Consider the following 16,192-nt stretch of genomic DNA (forward strand, 5'->3'; position numbering starts at 1 on the left):
ACCCCGCTGTCTAAAATAAATGGATATATCTTTAAAAAAAATGCTACAATCTTCTTTGGAAATATGCTGACATTATCAAGTGATCTTAGCAAAAATAAGTTAATTCCAAAGTAAATTAATACTTTTAGAAAGTCACAAATTAATGTAACTTCTTCAAAGTAATAACATAATAATTGCAATTCTGAGCATCTATCCACTAAACTCTAGGAAGTATTCAAGGCACTTTATACGATATGTCATTTACCCAAAGAAATTGAGCCCAAATGGTTAATTTGACCAATGACACGCAATCATAAAGTGGTGAAACTAAGATTTACATCTAGACCTGACTGAATCCAAAACTCAAGTGTTTAAAAACACAGAATAAGTAACAAGTGAGAAAATCATGCTGTGGTCATGTTGTCTTATTTTGAGTACTTTCTTTTGGGGTGAGGTCATATCTGAGTTAACATAAACACAATTTTTATGTTATATATTGACATTCCACAAGTTTTCATTGGGGAGAAAAGTTCGCTGCTAAAACCATAGCACTATCAATGTTGCCTATCTTACTTGGTAATAAAGTTCTTGAGAATTAAGCTCCAATCACCAACTAAAAATGTCTTAATTTTTTAAGAATGCAGAAATTCTTTTGCATGTATGTGAAAATATCTTTAAAAACTTTATGATGGTCTACCGGATATAGTTAGAATTTGCATCAGTAAATCACTAGCTGCTTGAGCATTAAAGCATTCATCTCAAAAAAAAAAAAATCCCATTATAGGGCAAAATGGTTTAGCAATAACAAGTTCTAAGGAGAGGAGAAATTTAGTGAGTGTGGGGGTTAGGATGTAGAATTAGAGAAAGAATGCAAAAAAACCCCTCAAGAAATGCTATCCTTATTTTAAAGCCTAGACATATAAAATAGGCTCATAGGTCACTTATGCAATTTCATGCAAATAAACCATCAAACTAACTGCTAATATTAGAAAAAGTCCTGGAATGTTAAATCAGTTAATAGTCTGTACATCTCAGGTTTCTCACCTACAAAATGGAGACAGACTTTATTTGGTCAGCCTGTGGTACAGATCAAATGAGATATGCAAATCAGACCCGTCAGAAAAATGGAGTGTAAGGGGAGAGAAGGTAGTTTCTTCTCTTTTCTACTACCAGTCTCCCAGACATAAAAGCACAAAGTACAGGCCCTATTAGCTGTATATTATTCAAGACAAAATCTACTAATATTTATAATTCTTAAACTTTCCCCCTTTCTTTTTCATTAACCTTTTAAAATGAAAATCTAGTTCATTTTTGTAACCTATTTATTTATTGGCATCTAAGTAGTGACAAGTTGTGATAGCCAGGCTCAAAAAAGCTTACTTAAACTTTAAAACACTTGTAATAAAATTTCAAGTTATGGTAATCAGAGAATTATTTATGTTACCTTATTATAGAATCTTAAACTTCTGACTCGTATGTTTTTAAATTTATTACTTTGTCATCTGGTCATTTTGTAGGCAAGGAACATTGGTATGACATTGTGTCACTTACCTCAGAGAAAGAGCAATCTGTTGTTTACATAGCACTTAACACCCCAGAGAACCTTTCCAAAATGAAAGTCAAGAAATGTAGTTAGAGATATGTGATAAATAGGAAAAACAATTTCATTTTATACCCAATCCTTTTTGGATTGTACATTACACCTGTTGTACACGTATACTCACACACAGAGATCATAAACATACAGTGTACAACGTGGACATCAGAGAAAAGATTGCTTATCAGTCAGCCTTCATCTTTGCAGCCAAAGGTTTTCACTAATGGATAGTTAATAATTATTAATGGGGTCTTCTCTGTATTCTGCTTATCATGACAAGTGAAGGGCGAACTACAGGGCTATTACGTCCTATGGGAAATACATGGTCCTAGAGTAGAGAGAATTTGGCCTTCTGGATTATCTGCTTCTTACGACAACAAACTCAGTGAGAGTGGACATTGAGAGTCATGACTGTTTCAGATTAGCCAGGAAAGACTAAGTGATAATAAACCTGTAAGCAAAAGAGCAAAGTAGCCTAATGGACTGGTGAGTATCTACTTTTTATATGAATACTCTCCAACACAGTTCGATAGCTGCTTTTCATTTGGCTTTGAAGTACTGGCATGTGAAGACAAACAACAGTAACATCTTTCGTTCTGTGACCATGCATAGGGTAAAGTACTGGAAATAGAAAGAAGATAATTCAATTCTTGTTGTATTCAGTTAAAACATAGGCTTACTACAAGTCCTCTACCAAAGTTTCCAAACTGAAAGTGCCTGCTATGATAGTTATATTTAGATGTGTAAGTAGATGGGGGGGAGAGGTTGAACTTTGGACAAACCTAGGTTGAAGAATAATATTTTACATCTCAATGGAATATTCTCTTTATATGTACTCCCAAGCCCATGTTTGCAGCTAAGAAAAAAGCACAGGTTTAGTTTAGAAACCACAAGATGTTTATGTAAATGAAATCTTGTGCTACAAAGCCTCTACTACCTTGAGACTCACTGTTATTGTTTTTTACCCACTTATTATCATAAAAAAACTAGTTCTCAGATTCTGCATACAGACAGCTTTATGTAAAATATATAAACATTTGTCCAAATTGGTACACAGATTGCATAAATATGGCAATTAAGATTGCATTTACAGATGTGCATGTACAATGTTGTGCAAATTATCACAATATTACAATTTCAGAAATTATTCAAATTGGAATCCAAGTAAAGCAATTAGTGAAAAAATACCCATGCAGAATTTAAATATCTCAGAACAAAATTTAAATGTCTTCAGTAAAAGGTCACACATTTAAAATAGTTTTATTCATTTTATTTGTATATGTCAAAATACATTTTTATTTCCAAAATAGTGGGTTTTGCAACTAGTTTCATGCAGAAACAAGGTCTGCTCAATACTACCAATAAAATCAATATAGCACAGTAGCTGTTCAGTTTTAGATACAAAGAATAAATAACCTAAATACAAAACACTAAAATATTAGAAACATGTATTTAATCATTCTTCACAGGCATCCAAACTTCACAAATATAATCCTTAGCATGCCTAACTGTTGTGCAACCAGAACATGTTGCAGTCACTCAAACTGATCAATTATCTGTATATTTTACGTCCACATAAGACCATGGAAATTCTCTATATTCAGACCCACCATTCATACAGTTCAAATATAACCAAAAATAAAATTCCCATAACTATCCTTGTACCTTTAAAAATCAAGAATCCTGAGCTTGGTAGTAAGAGCATAACCTTATATCTTCATAAAACCAATCAAGAGAGAGAGGACTTAAAATCCTGCTTACCAAAACACCCTTTCCCAGCCCCAAAGTAATCTAAAATAGGCAGTAGAACACAATGACCTTTTAAAATGAAGGGGTACAAATTCACATTTAATATAGTATACAATACAATCAATAATACAATTAGCTACTATAAGCTTTATGATGTACAATTTATTCAAATGGCTGAACTGTTCAGTGGTTAAGGAGACAGTTATGTGCCAGAAAGATGTAATTTTTTTTTGCATGGTTTGATGAAAATATAAAAGCTATTTGTCCAAATAAAAGCCATCTTCACTATGTACTTGGTTTTGCTTTTTTTTTTTTTTCCCTTTTCCTTTTTTTTTTTTTTTTTAAAAAGGCCACTGAAATGTATAAAATGGTCTGAACATGATGGTGGTATCAAAGTGAATGCCTCTTCACATGGCAATAACAGTGCATTTAACATTAACTCACGGGTTAAGTCTGCAAATGATTTCATAGCATTACTTTGGCTAGCACAACAGTTTTAGACAGCACTCAGATAAATATAGGTATGTGAAATGTGAAGCAATTATCTTATGCAACTTTAATTGTGGTTGAATACTATCAAATGAAAACTGGAAATAAAAGTAAAAGCACTTTACAGTAGAAAACTTTTGTAAAGATAGGGCTCCATATAATGTGTTACTTTTAAAGTCTTTATATCACATTGTTAGCAAATTTTGTTTTAACACTATTATGGAGTAGCCTACTTTGCATTAACAGACATTTGAAATAAGGAAATAGTCAAGCATGCCATGTGGTGGTCTAAAAATCAAAACAATACACTTATTTATATATACAGCATCACTCAGTACCTGCTAAAATGAATGTGAAGATTACAGAATCTAACATCTTATACTACAATAATAAAAAACAAACAAAAACAAAAAGTGACCAATGAAGGCAGAAAACAGGACTTAAAAGAATCTAATCTCAATTGACTTTAAAGCATTCATATAAGAAATAAATGCATATTGCACAAACAGTGAAAGCAAATGTTCCACCAAGCAATTCAGTTCCAGGTGGAAGACAACACAGCATTAGCCTAATACATAACAATGATATCAGAAGAACAGTGTTCTTTTCTGTAAATGAGAAAGCTGTGAAAACATAGAAGAGTCTGCCACATGAAGAGTTAGAAGGAAAAAAATACAAACCCAAACTTAGATGTAAAGCAAAAAATTAAATATCGAAAAACCGGAAACTGTGGCACATCAAAAAATGTTGAATAACTGTCTTCTGTGAGAGCTGAAAGTTTCTGTTGACACAAAAGTATTTATGTACAACTAAGGCTTACTGGTTAAATATCTGAGGCATATCTGGCCTTGAACACTTTCCTTATATGCTGGAGCTGTAAACAAGTTTTCTCAGTCATTAAAAAAAAAATCTTCTCAGCAGCTGCATTAACATGAAACAATGGTCTTGATACAAGAAAAAAAAAAAAAACCAGAAAATTAAACAAAACAAAATTCCTAGATAAGAGGGCATTTGGCAGGATATCCGAAAATGACAGTCTCCAAGGATTCTTCTCAGGCTTCCAGTGACTGTCAGTTATGGTCCACTGGGTTGCTAATATGTGCAATTCCATTATTTGCTGCTTTTTATTTGGAAAGTTTGCTTATAACTCTAATCAAGGCCCCATTTTCATCCTTTAGCCTCTGGTTGTCTGCTTTTAGGTCTGGTAACATCTGTGAGGGGAAAAATAAAAGTTTTACTTCAATAAGAAGATACGATGTTACTCTTCATAAATTTTATGTTTTCACCACAAGACACATGAACAAGCTTTGTCAGTTATATAAATTTCTAGTGGCTAAAACATATATGAAAGAAAGAAAAAGCTTGATTTGTGAAGCTAATTAGTTTAATAAATGATGGAATTAAAGGTTTATTCTCCCAAAGTTATCAATTGGAATGTACTAAATCACCCGCTATTACGACTCACAAGCACACCATATTAGAGCAGCCAAGAAAATGAAGCCTGTTTTTGTTAGGATGGGCTCTCAAAGGGAGTTCCTCTAAGACTTCCTGTCGGCACCTAAACTGAGGCCTTTTACTTTATTTACATCAGACCTCAAACCACAGTACTTACTATTATTCCACAAGGAAACCAGCCTATTTAGCATAGTATTGAGGAAGTTAGATTTGTTCTAAATTATTAAAATTCCTTAAAGGATTCATTTGTAGTACCAAGTTTAAGCATGTAGTACAATGTGTGATCCAAGATAGGTGCTCGTTAAGTTATAATAACTATTACTATTATTAGAATAGTACAAAATAATTTATAAGCCGAAGTAGTCAGTCTGTATTGATGAAAATACCTAAGCATTGAAAAAACCACCAGTATTTGAAGCAAACAGAAAAACACATCCTTACGTCCTCAAAGCAAATCTATTTTCTGTTTTATAGTCACACTGAAGGAGGGGGTAGAAATGTTATCAGTAAACTGGATTTTCCACTAAGAATGAATTAAATCACACGTGCTCTGCCAGATTTGCTAGGAAGTGGAACAGCTTATATTCTGGACATTAAAACATACTTTCCAAGGTGCTTAAAATATCTTTCAATATCTTTCCTCAGCTATCAAAATGTACTAGGTTGTAAAATTAGATAAAAGTAAAACTTCTACTTGGCATAATTAAGTTAAGCAAAATCTTTATGAAGAGCTTAACTTTACGTGGAACCAATGAATTCTTGTGTTCACAATGTATGGATCTAAACCATAGTAATCTGAAGTTTATGTATTAGGATACCTCTGTAATAAAGAACTAAGAGAATATTAACTACAGTGGTTCGGACTGAAATTGTATTATTTTGAAAAAAAGGTAAAGCATGCTTAATCTTTAGCTTCAACATATTAATTATAAGTAAAATATGTTATACTGCTTATGTTCCATTTTCTTTCTAGAAAAGAATTTTAAAGTTATATTTAAATATTTAATCCTTAAAATATCTGTAGAGCCAAAAATGTATAAAGCTTTGCAAAAGTGCAGACAAGTCTTTAAATCCTTAAATCATTTCCTAAATTTATTGTAGTTTATCAGTCAGAATATACAATTAGTGACACTTTCTAACATTCTGAGAAGCCATGCATAATTAACAGTTACATGATAAGCTTCAGACATAATGGCATTAATTTGTAAAAGTGAGCTTAAGACACGCTTACTAATACAAAAACACCTGCCTGGCTCTACCAAGAAGAAATGATGAAACTATAAATTACAGGTTTACAGACTGCAGATGCCTACAGAACCCTGAGCGCTTGGCTACCACTCTTGTCAAGGCCCTATTCTCAGTCAGCAGTCGCTCATTTAACTCTCTCAGAGTTTGAATTTGCTTTATTTGGTGCAGGTTCTGCAGGAATTAGAACAAAGAAATAGAAAATAAAAAAATAAGAAAATGGGAAAGCGTACAATAAAAATACAAAGAATCACAGATAATGCATACAAGAAGAAAAAATTAAGAGTCTTGAATGAATATCTATAAGGATATTCATTCCCTGAGATTTGCAAAGCTAAATAGTGTAGTCCTAAAATTCCATATCAAACAAAATATATAACAAAATCCAAAAACTGTCTCCAAAGCCATTCAATAATAACATTTTAATAAGGAACCAAATTCAGTAATACAATAATTAACTCTTGAAATTTTAATTCTACGGGAACATTGTCCTATGTATCAGTTCATTAATTCATAATGTGATAAAGACGTTTTACGCAAGATAATACAATAAAAACTAACCAATTAACTATGCTATTTTTTCCCCAGCAAAGAGGATTCCTTCCAACATTCAAAACAAACAGTTACTTCTATAGGTAATTCGGAGTTCAATAAAGCAGAGCTCTGCTCATCCACTACTGTAATGTCCTTTATTTTCAAAGGAAAATATTTTTGTATTGACACCCCTTCCACCATTTATTCTCCAAGAAACAGAGTATGTGAAATGTGAATAAATAATAAATCCCAAATCTTATAGTCATTACTGTCTAATTTCTTCTATACCTGAACATCAAAAGAGCCATTAAAAACTGATTAACGAAATGAGTTGATTATATTCTCCTAGCTCACATAAAACCTAGATGTAGGAAGAAGAGAAGCACAAGATATCGATAATTCACAAACTACATAATCAGTACAGAGAACAATTAACATAAACATAATATCTATAAGAATACTGTAACACCTGAGTTGATAAACAGCACTATCTCTTGTAAGTCATAGCAAGGTTTACTTACTTTGAGCTCTTCTTCCATTTCAGATATTCTTCTTTCTAGAGCTCTTCGTTCCTAGATCAATTTAAGGTACCAATATTAATCACATAATTATTATATTCTTAATTTTCTTCTAAATTGTGAAAGAGTGACACTTTAGAGTCAAAAATCAAATCAGGAGCAGTGTGGAAAAAGATGTGATGCCAGTGATGTGTAAAGAGCTTTCCAAATTTTGAGAGAAGTAAATATGAAGATTATTTTTATTAATTTCTATAAGCTCTTTCTTCAAAGCTTTGACTTTCTAGTAAGATGCTACATAACATGTTCAAACTATTTTTTTAGTTCACATAAAACTTAGGAATAAACCAATACTCAAGACTGAGGATTATATAGAAAAGAAAAAAAAAATCACACATAGATGCAATTATTCTACAGTGACAGAAGCAGAAACGCAAGCAGCAAACATGCCTAAAATATGTGTACTTTAAAATTTCCAAAGGATCTAAGAGAAGTTCATCTCTTCCACCTACAATGTTTACTAGTCATTATTTATCCAACTGACTTTATAGCTTTGTATTTAGGTTGATACCGTGTGCAGCATTAATGCAGTGAATCTAATGAAGAAGCAACTGCAGCACTTAAAGTACCTCCTTTCCACGAGTGACAGGCAAAGGCAACATACGATATATTACTGCAGTGTACGGTTTTATTCTCCCTTAAATAATAAGCACTCTAGGGTGTTACGCAAAAAGCAAGCAGCAGTAATTAATGTGCTGTAAAACTTTGGTTGTTAGGTCATACCGCCCAGAAGATACTGACTCTTGCCGGTCACCTTTCAGATACAAACCATTTAAATTTAGTTTAATCACTAGAATTTCCAAGACATTCTTTCCCAGATTAATAATTAATGTTGATATTTAGTAAAGCAGTATATTTACTGTAAATGTTAATGTTTTTAGATTATGTGATGTAAAAAGTAGATGGGACTCCTACTCATAGTCTTTTAAGTACCATGTTATTCTATTAATAGCTGGTTTAAACACTATTATATAGACAAAAATGTTATCTTCTATGAACAGAACTTCCTCCTAGTTAATAATACAGCCATGACTAATTCATAAAAACTACTGCACTTCCCAAAACACTAGGATATATAGCGTCATATCTGATCCTAATAACTTGGTGAAATCTCATAAATAACATATTTCCTTCAGCCTCATTATCCTCAATTTTATTAGGTACCTTCAAGATTTTAACTACTTTCTGCCAAAGCAAGACAAGAACACTATACCAAACTGTCTTGTCACCAAATCAGCAACTATAAAGTTGTAGGCAATTTCTTCTGTTTGACAAACTTAATAACATCAAAAAATATGGTTAAGAAAAATACATGTAAAGTGCTTATTAGCCCAGTGCCTGCCTGGTACTTCAGAGTGCTGAATAAATGTTATTAGCAGATATTATTAATACTAGGATTAGTAATATCTGTTAAATTGAAAGTAAATTAGCTACTTTGTAATTTATTTGCCTTTGACAGGCAAACAAAGAAGGTTAGGTGAGTATGTCAGAATATAAACGTGTGCACCACGTGTGCACAAGTCTAGATAAAAAAAGACAGACATCATTTCTCTCATTTTTTTTTTTTGTCAAAAAGGTAAATTGGCTATTTTTATAATGGAATGGAGGAAAATATTTTATCAACGGCTCCTGATTATTTATTCTTTGACCTAGCTACCCAGGATGTACTTTCTTGTCTGGCTGAAACCTTGTAGGTCTAGCCACTGCTCACTTGGACTAACGGACACTCTTTTCCTTTAACTTTTGATCATTTATATACTCTCAACTGCTCAGACTAAACTGCAGAGTTCTTCCTATGGCCACTGCTAGACCTCTGAGCAATAACAATAATAAATGAGAAATACAAATGAATATATCGTTGCCAAATAAAAAATTATAGGAAGACATAAAAGGGCAAAAGGCTTTTCTAGTAGTCAATTTTTTTTATTTAAAATATACTATTTAATTTAAATATTTAAATTCAAAATTAAATAAAGTATTATTAACTTTAAAAGAAATTTGAGAATTTGATGTCCTTAGAATCTTTACAAACTTTAAGAATGGATTTAAATTTTCTAAAGACTTAAACTAAATGTATGCATCAGAATGTTTTAAGTATACAACAGAAAACCAAAGAGATAAATGGCACTTCAAAAACATCGGATGCACTATCATAACGTGTGCATTTCAGAATCAAGGCAAAGATTTTTTTTAATCTGTTAAAAGAATAACATGGTAAATTAAGTCATAATACCTAGAGAGGTAAGGTAATTTCACACCTAGAGAGATCCCACAGAACTGTACAAAGAAGCTAAGCCAGAAAACATTCATAATTAAAATATTAATCTACACTAACAAAAATTACCATTCATAAAAATAAAATTAAAAGAAAACAAAAAACCTTACTATTGCTTATGTAAAACAATAAAGGGGGAAAATGATTATTCAATAAAATGGATACTTACCCTTTTTTCCATTTCTAATAGTGACCTATCAGCAAACCTTTCTTGTCTCTGTAACGAAGTAAGAAATATAAAAGGGATATAAGCGCAATAAAGGTGGGGGGGTGGTGAAGGTGAATGAAGGAGGACCATAGTATCTCCTCTAGTGGTGTTCAAATAAATCACATAATTCAGGTAGAGTAATACACAGGTATAAATAAAGAAAAGAGAAAACAACCTTGTATTGAAACAACAGAGAGTTAAAGAAATGCTTAGAAATAGAATGGTCTCCACAGCTCTCATGGTCTACCCGTCACTTTTTCTCAGGTCTTTACGCAGTATAGTAGGGGCTAAAGATGGGTGAGTACTGTGGAACAAAACCATAACATCCTAGAGTTTCCTGTCCGATGCTCAAGCTCTCTCTTACACACCACTCGGAGGAGTGGCTAATCTGAATGGTCAGATTCTAGGACCGTGGCTGAAAGGTAGTTGGACTAGGATGAGTGAGTATCCATGCAGCCAAGCCAGTAAACTGGCCTAAATTCTGGTGTCTCTCACAGCTTCCTATTGCTCACTCTCTATCTAGAGTTTCTTTTCCAATCATCCATGCTCCAAAATTGGTAAGGAACTACACCCTGTCACTTATAAGAAATCCTAACTATATAGCTTTTCTTTTCCTGGTACTTAGGGCTCTCATTTTTCCTGCTTTGTATCAGGAAATGATACTGTACTATGTATCAACGGTACTATGCTATCAACTCAAAGTTGACAAAATCCTGAGACCTGGGAAATAGAAGGGGTTTTAAGCCATATGTTACAGCCAGTACCTGAGGGGTCTGCATGTGGATACTGAGTAAAGGCCCAGTTAAAAACAAGCAGTTCCTAGGGGCCCCTGGGTGGCTCAGTTGGTTGAACGTCTGCCTTCAGATCAGGTCATGATCTCAGGGTCCTGGGATTGAGCCCCACGTCAGGCTCCTTGCTCAGCGTGGAGTCTGCTTCTCTCTCTGCTCTTCTTCCCACTTATACACACTCTCTCTCTCAAATAAATAAAATCTTAAAAAAAAAAAAAAACCCAACAAAAAACAAGTGGTATCCTAGTTCTTACACTGACTTCTGTACATATATCTCCCTTGGATTCCTGGTCAGTTTGCTATAAAAACCATCAAATGACTCATTTCCCAAAAGTGAATTTGTTGAATAATCAACTTTACCAACTTACCAAAAATGGTTTTTGACAACTTTAACAAGAATGCTTTTTTATGACTATTAACCACAAAATATACTTAAAAATATATTTCATCATTAATTACATATTTCCCTTTTTTCTTCTTCTTTTTCAATTTTATTTTTAAGTAATCTCTACACCCAACACAGGGCTCAAACCTACTACCCCAAGAACAACAGCTGCACTCTACTGACTGAGCCAAGTCAGGCGCCCTAAACGTTTCTTTATGTAATTTTCTATTCTGTCAACCATTTCAGCATTCATACTTTAGTCTCATCAAGGCCTGTAACCAAGTTACTTTTTGATCTTCTTTTCACAATTTCTTTTTTATGGTATATAAAATTTAAAGATCTAATCACAGCCAGGTATCCCTCCTTTTCTCTGTTGTTTTAAATGGTTTTATGCTTTTGTGGTTACTCTTTCTGGAAAAATAAAAGTTGACATATTTTAATTACTTATTGTTAGAAATCAAATTCAGAATTTCAAGTATGATGAGACTTTTCAGCTAATTCTGATTTTTTGCTGTTTTTAAATTAAAATTTATATTTAACTGCTAAAAATACAAAAATATGCCCCTCGAGGATATGCAAATGAATCCTAAAAAATGCTTTAAAGACTGAAAAATGTAGTGGTGCCTGGATGGCTCCATCAGAATAGTATGGGACTCTTGATCTCAGGGTTGTGAGTTTGAGCCCCATGCTGGGTGTACACATTACTTGAAAAAAAATAAAGACTGAAAAATTTAAAAATGACATTCAAAAGCACCCAAAAGAATTCAGAAGCAGCTGAAACAATGCCATTACATATAAGTCAACAAAATTTTAGATGGAAAATTAGCATTTTTTTGAGGATTCTTCTTCATATAGGAACATTTTAGCAATTTTATGATTCATCTGCTAACTTCTTAAGGTTAAAAAATCAACTTTAGTTAATATTTTTGGTTAATGTTCTAGTTAAAGCTGTTAAAAATCATATTCAGTGAATCTAGTGAATTGACATTTGACAAAATATTATTCATCGAACCAGTTTCTGGTAAATCAGCCTCAGTTGGGAGACTACAGGAAGGAGGGTGGCTGGACGAAGGCAGGATTCAAGGATTCTAGAATCCCTTGGCCAAGTGTTGTCAAACTCACTATTAATAGGATGATGATAGTTCCCTTGGAAAAAACTCTATGCAACTGTCAAACCGTTATCAGTATGTATACCCATGAATAGTTATGGAAGTAATGCCCCAAAAAGAAAATAAAAATCAGGTGGAATGATTCATAGTAGACTTAAATGCTCAGGATAAATACTTTAAAATTGAACAAAAAGTTTAATGTTTATCAGCTTTGCTTTTACATGGACACTTAAAATTAAAAACATTTACATTGTTTTTCCAACTGAGATATTAACTCTGAGTATTTACCAATATCTTATATTCTGAATTACCCTTTCCATTATTCATTCAGTATACTGGGCATGGTACTTAGAATGTCTACTAAGGCAGTTAATAGTAACTTGTTTTTCTGGCCACAATCCATAGGATCAGTAATTGGTACATGACCTAAAGGCAACTTGCTCTAGGTTGTCCAGTGTCCTATGAAATGGTCAGTAACAGGACTGCTCCATGCTGATAATAACTGGCTAATTCTAATTCTATCAGATCCCCTTCTTGCAGACTTAGAATGAGAGACATCTAGGAAGAATTAAATGACAACAGGGTAGGAAGAAGAGCAGAGAAACAGAGAAGGTAGTAAGCAGTAAAAACACAGATTAGCTGACTCACTGTAATGCCAGAATACAGCAGTAGGAAGCAGTGGACTCTTTTTTTTTTTTTTAAAGCAGTGGACATTTTTATTTAGAAAATATTATGATCAAATCTCTGGAGCTAAAGTTATTTTCAGAAAACTAGTTATGATATTTTTGTATGAGGAGGCTCACGAAGCTACTAATGCAACCCAAAGAATGATGACTTTCCAGTTTACCATGAAGTCTAAGTTACCCCAGCAAGTTGTTACTTGAATGACATTCCAAGTTTCTATGACACCTCACTATGAAATGTGTTCTTGTTCTGACTTACTTCTCTGTGTATCTTTACAGTAAACCCTCATCAAATGATGGAATCTGCAGAGCCTCCTCAACCTCATAAGGGTAGCTTAATTCCTGGAATTTTAGCAAAGCCTCCATTGTGCATAGACAACTGCTTCACAATGTAATAATGGTTAACGACAACGAAAAGGGGACCTGGTAACAAGTTCAACATAGAAAATTAACTTAAAAGATTATAAAAAAGATGAATGTAAAAGAATGACCAAAGAATACAGTCTTATTCATAGAACCAGACATGTCAGTTCTCGATGAGTGATTTCAAACTGGATTCCAAAAGTTGAACTGCAGAAATGTGTTTATACTACAAAGTCTCATGTTAAAATTAAACAAGTTTGTTTTCTTAAAAATTACAGGACTGCTTAGAGCCTTTTAACACATGAGTAGTATCCTGTAAAATCTCCAAGATGTAGTATAGTATTTCCCATGAAACAGTTGGGTCACAAAACTCTTTCCTTTGAAGGGGACAGGTAGAGAATGAGGAAGGAATGTGCCTATTACTATCTCCCACAATTGGTATTCCATGGAAAAAGCTTGGGAAACAATGCCTAGATCATACATAGCCTAGATCATATGTATATGGTTGTGAATTTTGTTTGGCTATCCCAATTTTCTTGTCTAAAATGGTCTCCTATAGGCTGTTGCATAGAAGGTAAATAAAAAGAGTTAATGACAAACTATCTTCTTCAAGCATTAGTATATCAAATTAATTTTGAGACAAACAGGAAATATTTCTAATGAATAAAAACGATTATAAAATTTTTCAATGGCTCTAAGAAGATTCTGTATAGATGCTTTTAATGCCTTCCTACATTTGGTATGCTGGGAAATAAGCATTTAAGCCCTTTATGTAACACAACATAGGTATTTTTGGCTTAAAAATACTTCAACTTTCCATTACAAGGTTTTACTTCTGTATTTTTAATTTATTCTAGAAAGAAGTAAATGAAGTTATCAGTAAACTGTATTATTTTGATTCCTTATTAATAAGCTATTATCAGTAACCAAACTTATGTTTCGAAGGAACACCTGAGAATATTTCAATCTAATTTTTTAGATAGAATAAATCAAAACAATTACCTTCAGGATAACAAAGAGAAAAAGGTACAAACCTGGGTGGCCTTTTCCAATTGTAATTTAAGATCGGTCAGTTCCATATTTGTATCATGTAGCTGTGCTTTCAGCTTTTCATTTTCAGCTAGAATTTGTTCATAAAGCTATAAAAATTAGAACAACAAATTACTTTTCTGCTCTCTTACTATTTTAAGATTTCCCACTGAATAGTTTGCAATATTAAAACAAAAAAGATTAATGTAACATATGAGCCATTAAAGGATACATTAAAAATATTTTAATGCTTTATGGTTGCAAGGCAAAATTTTTGGTCATGCAGGTATTTGTCCTATGGAAACTCTTTAATACATTAGTTCTAGTATTTAAAATTTAAGACTGCACTGACAAATCTACCTTTTGTATTTCCATTAAAAAAAAATTCAGTTATATGATAAAGAGGGACCACATAGTGCAGAGCAACTATAGCTAGAGCTGAGGAACCACTGTGATCTTCTTCTGGGGTCTGTGAGCTTTTCTATGCATCATTCTCTCTTGAATAACTGACACTGATGTGGAGCATCAGTTGTATTTATCATTATAATTGTACTGCTTTTACTAAAATTTTAAGGAAAGTGAAATATTTCTTGAATACTTTCGTAACATTTGAATCTACTACTTCTTTCTCCCCCATCCCTACTACTACCAGTATAGATGGTTAAAATCATCTCTTATCTAGACTATTGTAAAAATTAGAATTATTTTCCTGACCTCGCTCTAATTTGTCCTATACATAGCAGCAAGAGTAGACTTTTTAAAAATGATAATCTCAACTTCATATGCCAACCATTCCATTAACCCTGACACCAGAAACCCCTGAATAGCTTCCCAGTGTTCAGTATAAAGATATCCTTAAAATAGCCTGTAAAGCACTGTATGGTCTGGTCCTGGGCTGTACATCTAAGTGCAACCTCACACTACCATCCCTTCTGCTCTACCAGCCATACTGAAAATTTAATTACTTCAATGCATCCTGCGCCTTTCTACCACCAGGTCTATGTCTTTCTATTTCACTCCATCTAGAAAACTTTCTTCTTCCATTTTGCTAGTTAACTAATCGTCCTTCTATGATTTGCTTCTGAAGCTTCACTTCTTTAGGAAATCTTATCTTTAGGCCCTGTCACTTTCCTTTGTTATACACTCTTATGAAATGGATTCTTTACTTCAGATAATTGTTTCAATTTTTAAGTTACACATTTATTAATATGACTGTATGATCATGTCGGTCTCTTCTACTACATGGAAGATGTCCATAAGAGCAAGGACAGTATCTCCAACTCTACTGCCCATGAGGAGAAGCTCACTACTTAGGACAGTGTTTAATTCTTTACTGAATGAATGACAATCTTATACATAATGTAAACTGACCCTCCACCTTCCTTCTTTTGCTGACTTTGCTTGTAAGAAACCAATTCAAATAGCTGCCTACTATTTGGGGGAACATGTACAAATATCACAAGCCTTCTTTTTCCCCAACAAACTTCATGTTTATTCTAAGCTTAAAATATTAAGAATTATGAGTCAGAATCCTAGACTGTTGAGTTTCCAGAACTTACTTCTTAAATACTTCCATCCTTAAGACATGATAGCACTTACGTTACCACAAGTTTTTTAGTTACCTAGGAAAACCTATATTCACTTAGGAAGAGCTCTGTTCTTTGTTTGGCTGCCTCTTATTGACAAATAGGTAGAGAAAAGTGTGTGTTCATGCTTGTGTGAGTATACA

General features: G+C 33.1%; 1 protein-coding gene across 4 annotated transcripts in view; it reads right to left on the bottom strand.

Moving 5' to 3' along the window:
* Positions 1–2,831: 2,831 nt before the first annotated feature.
* Positions 2,832–16,192, bottom strand: part of PPP1R12A (protein phosphatase 1 regulatory subunit 12A) — a 139,005-nt gene continuing 125,644 nt past the window's right edge. For all 4 annotated transcript variants that reach the window (XM_040637291.1, XM_040637292.1, XM_040637293.1 and 1 more), the window contains 4 exons: positions 14,469–14,573; positions 10,068–10,115; positions 7,570–7,620; positions 2,832–5,025 (listed from right to left, as the gene is read on the bottom strand). In XM_040637291.1, the coding sequence (XP_040493225.1) occupies positions 4,939–5,025; positions 7,570–7,620; positions 10,068–10,115; positions 14,469–14,573 (291 nt within the window). In that variant the 3' untranslated portion in view covers positions 2,832–4,938. The remainder of the gene's footprint in view (positions 5,026–7,569; positions 7,621–10,067; positions 10,116–14,468; positions 14,574–16,192) is intronic.

The sequence above is a fragment of the Ursus maritimus genome, unplaced genomic scaffold (assembly GCF_017311325.1).
Source record: "Ursus maritimus isolate PB19 unplaced genomic scaffold, ASM1731132v1 scaffold_21, whole genome shotgun sequence".
Taxonomy (NCBI): Eukaryota; Metazoa; Chordata; class Mammalia; order Carnivora; family Ursidae; genus Ursus; species Ursus maritimus.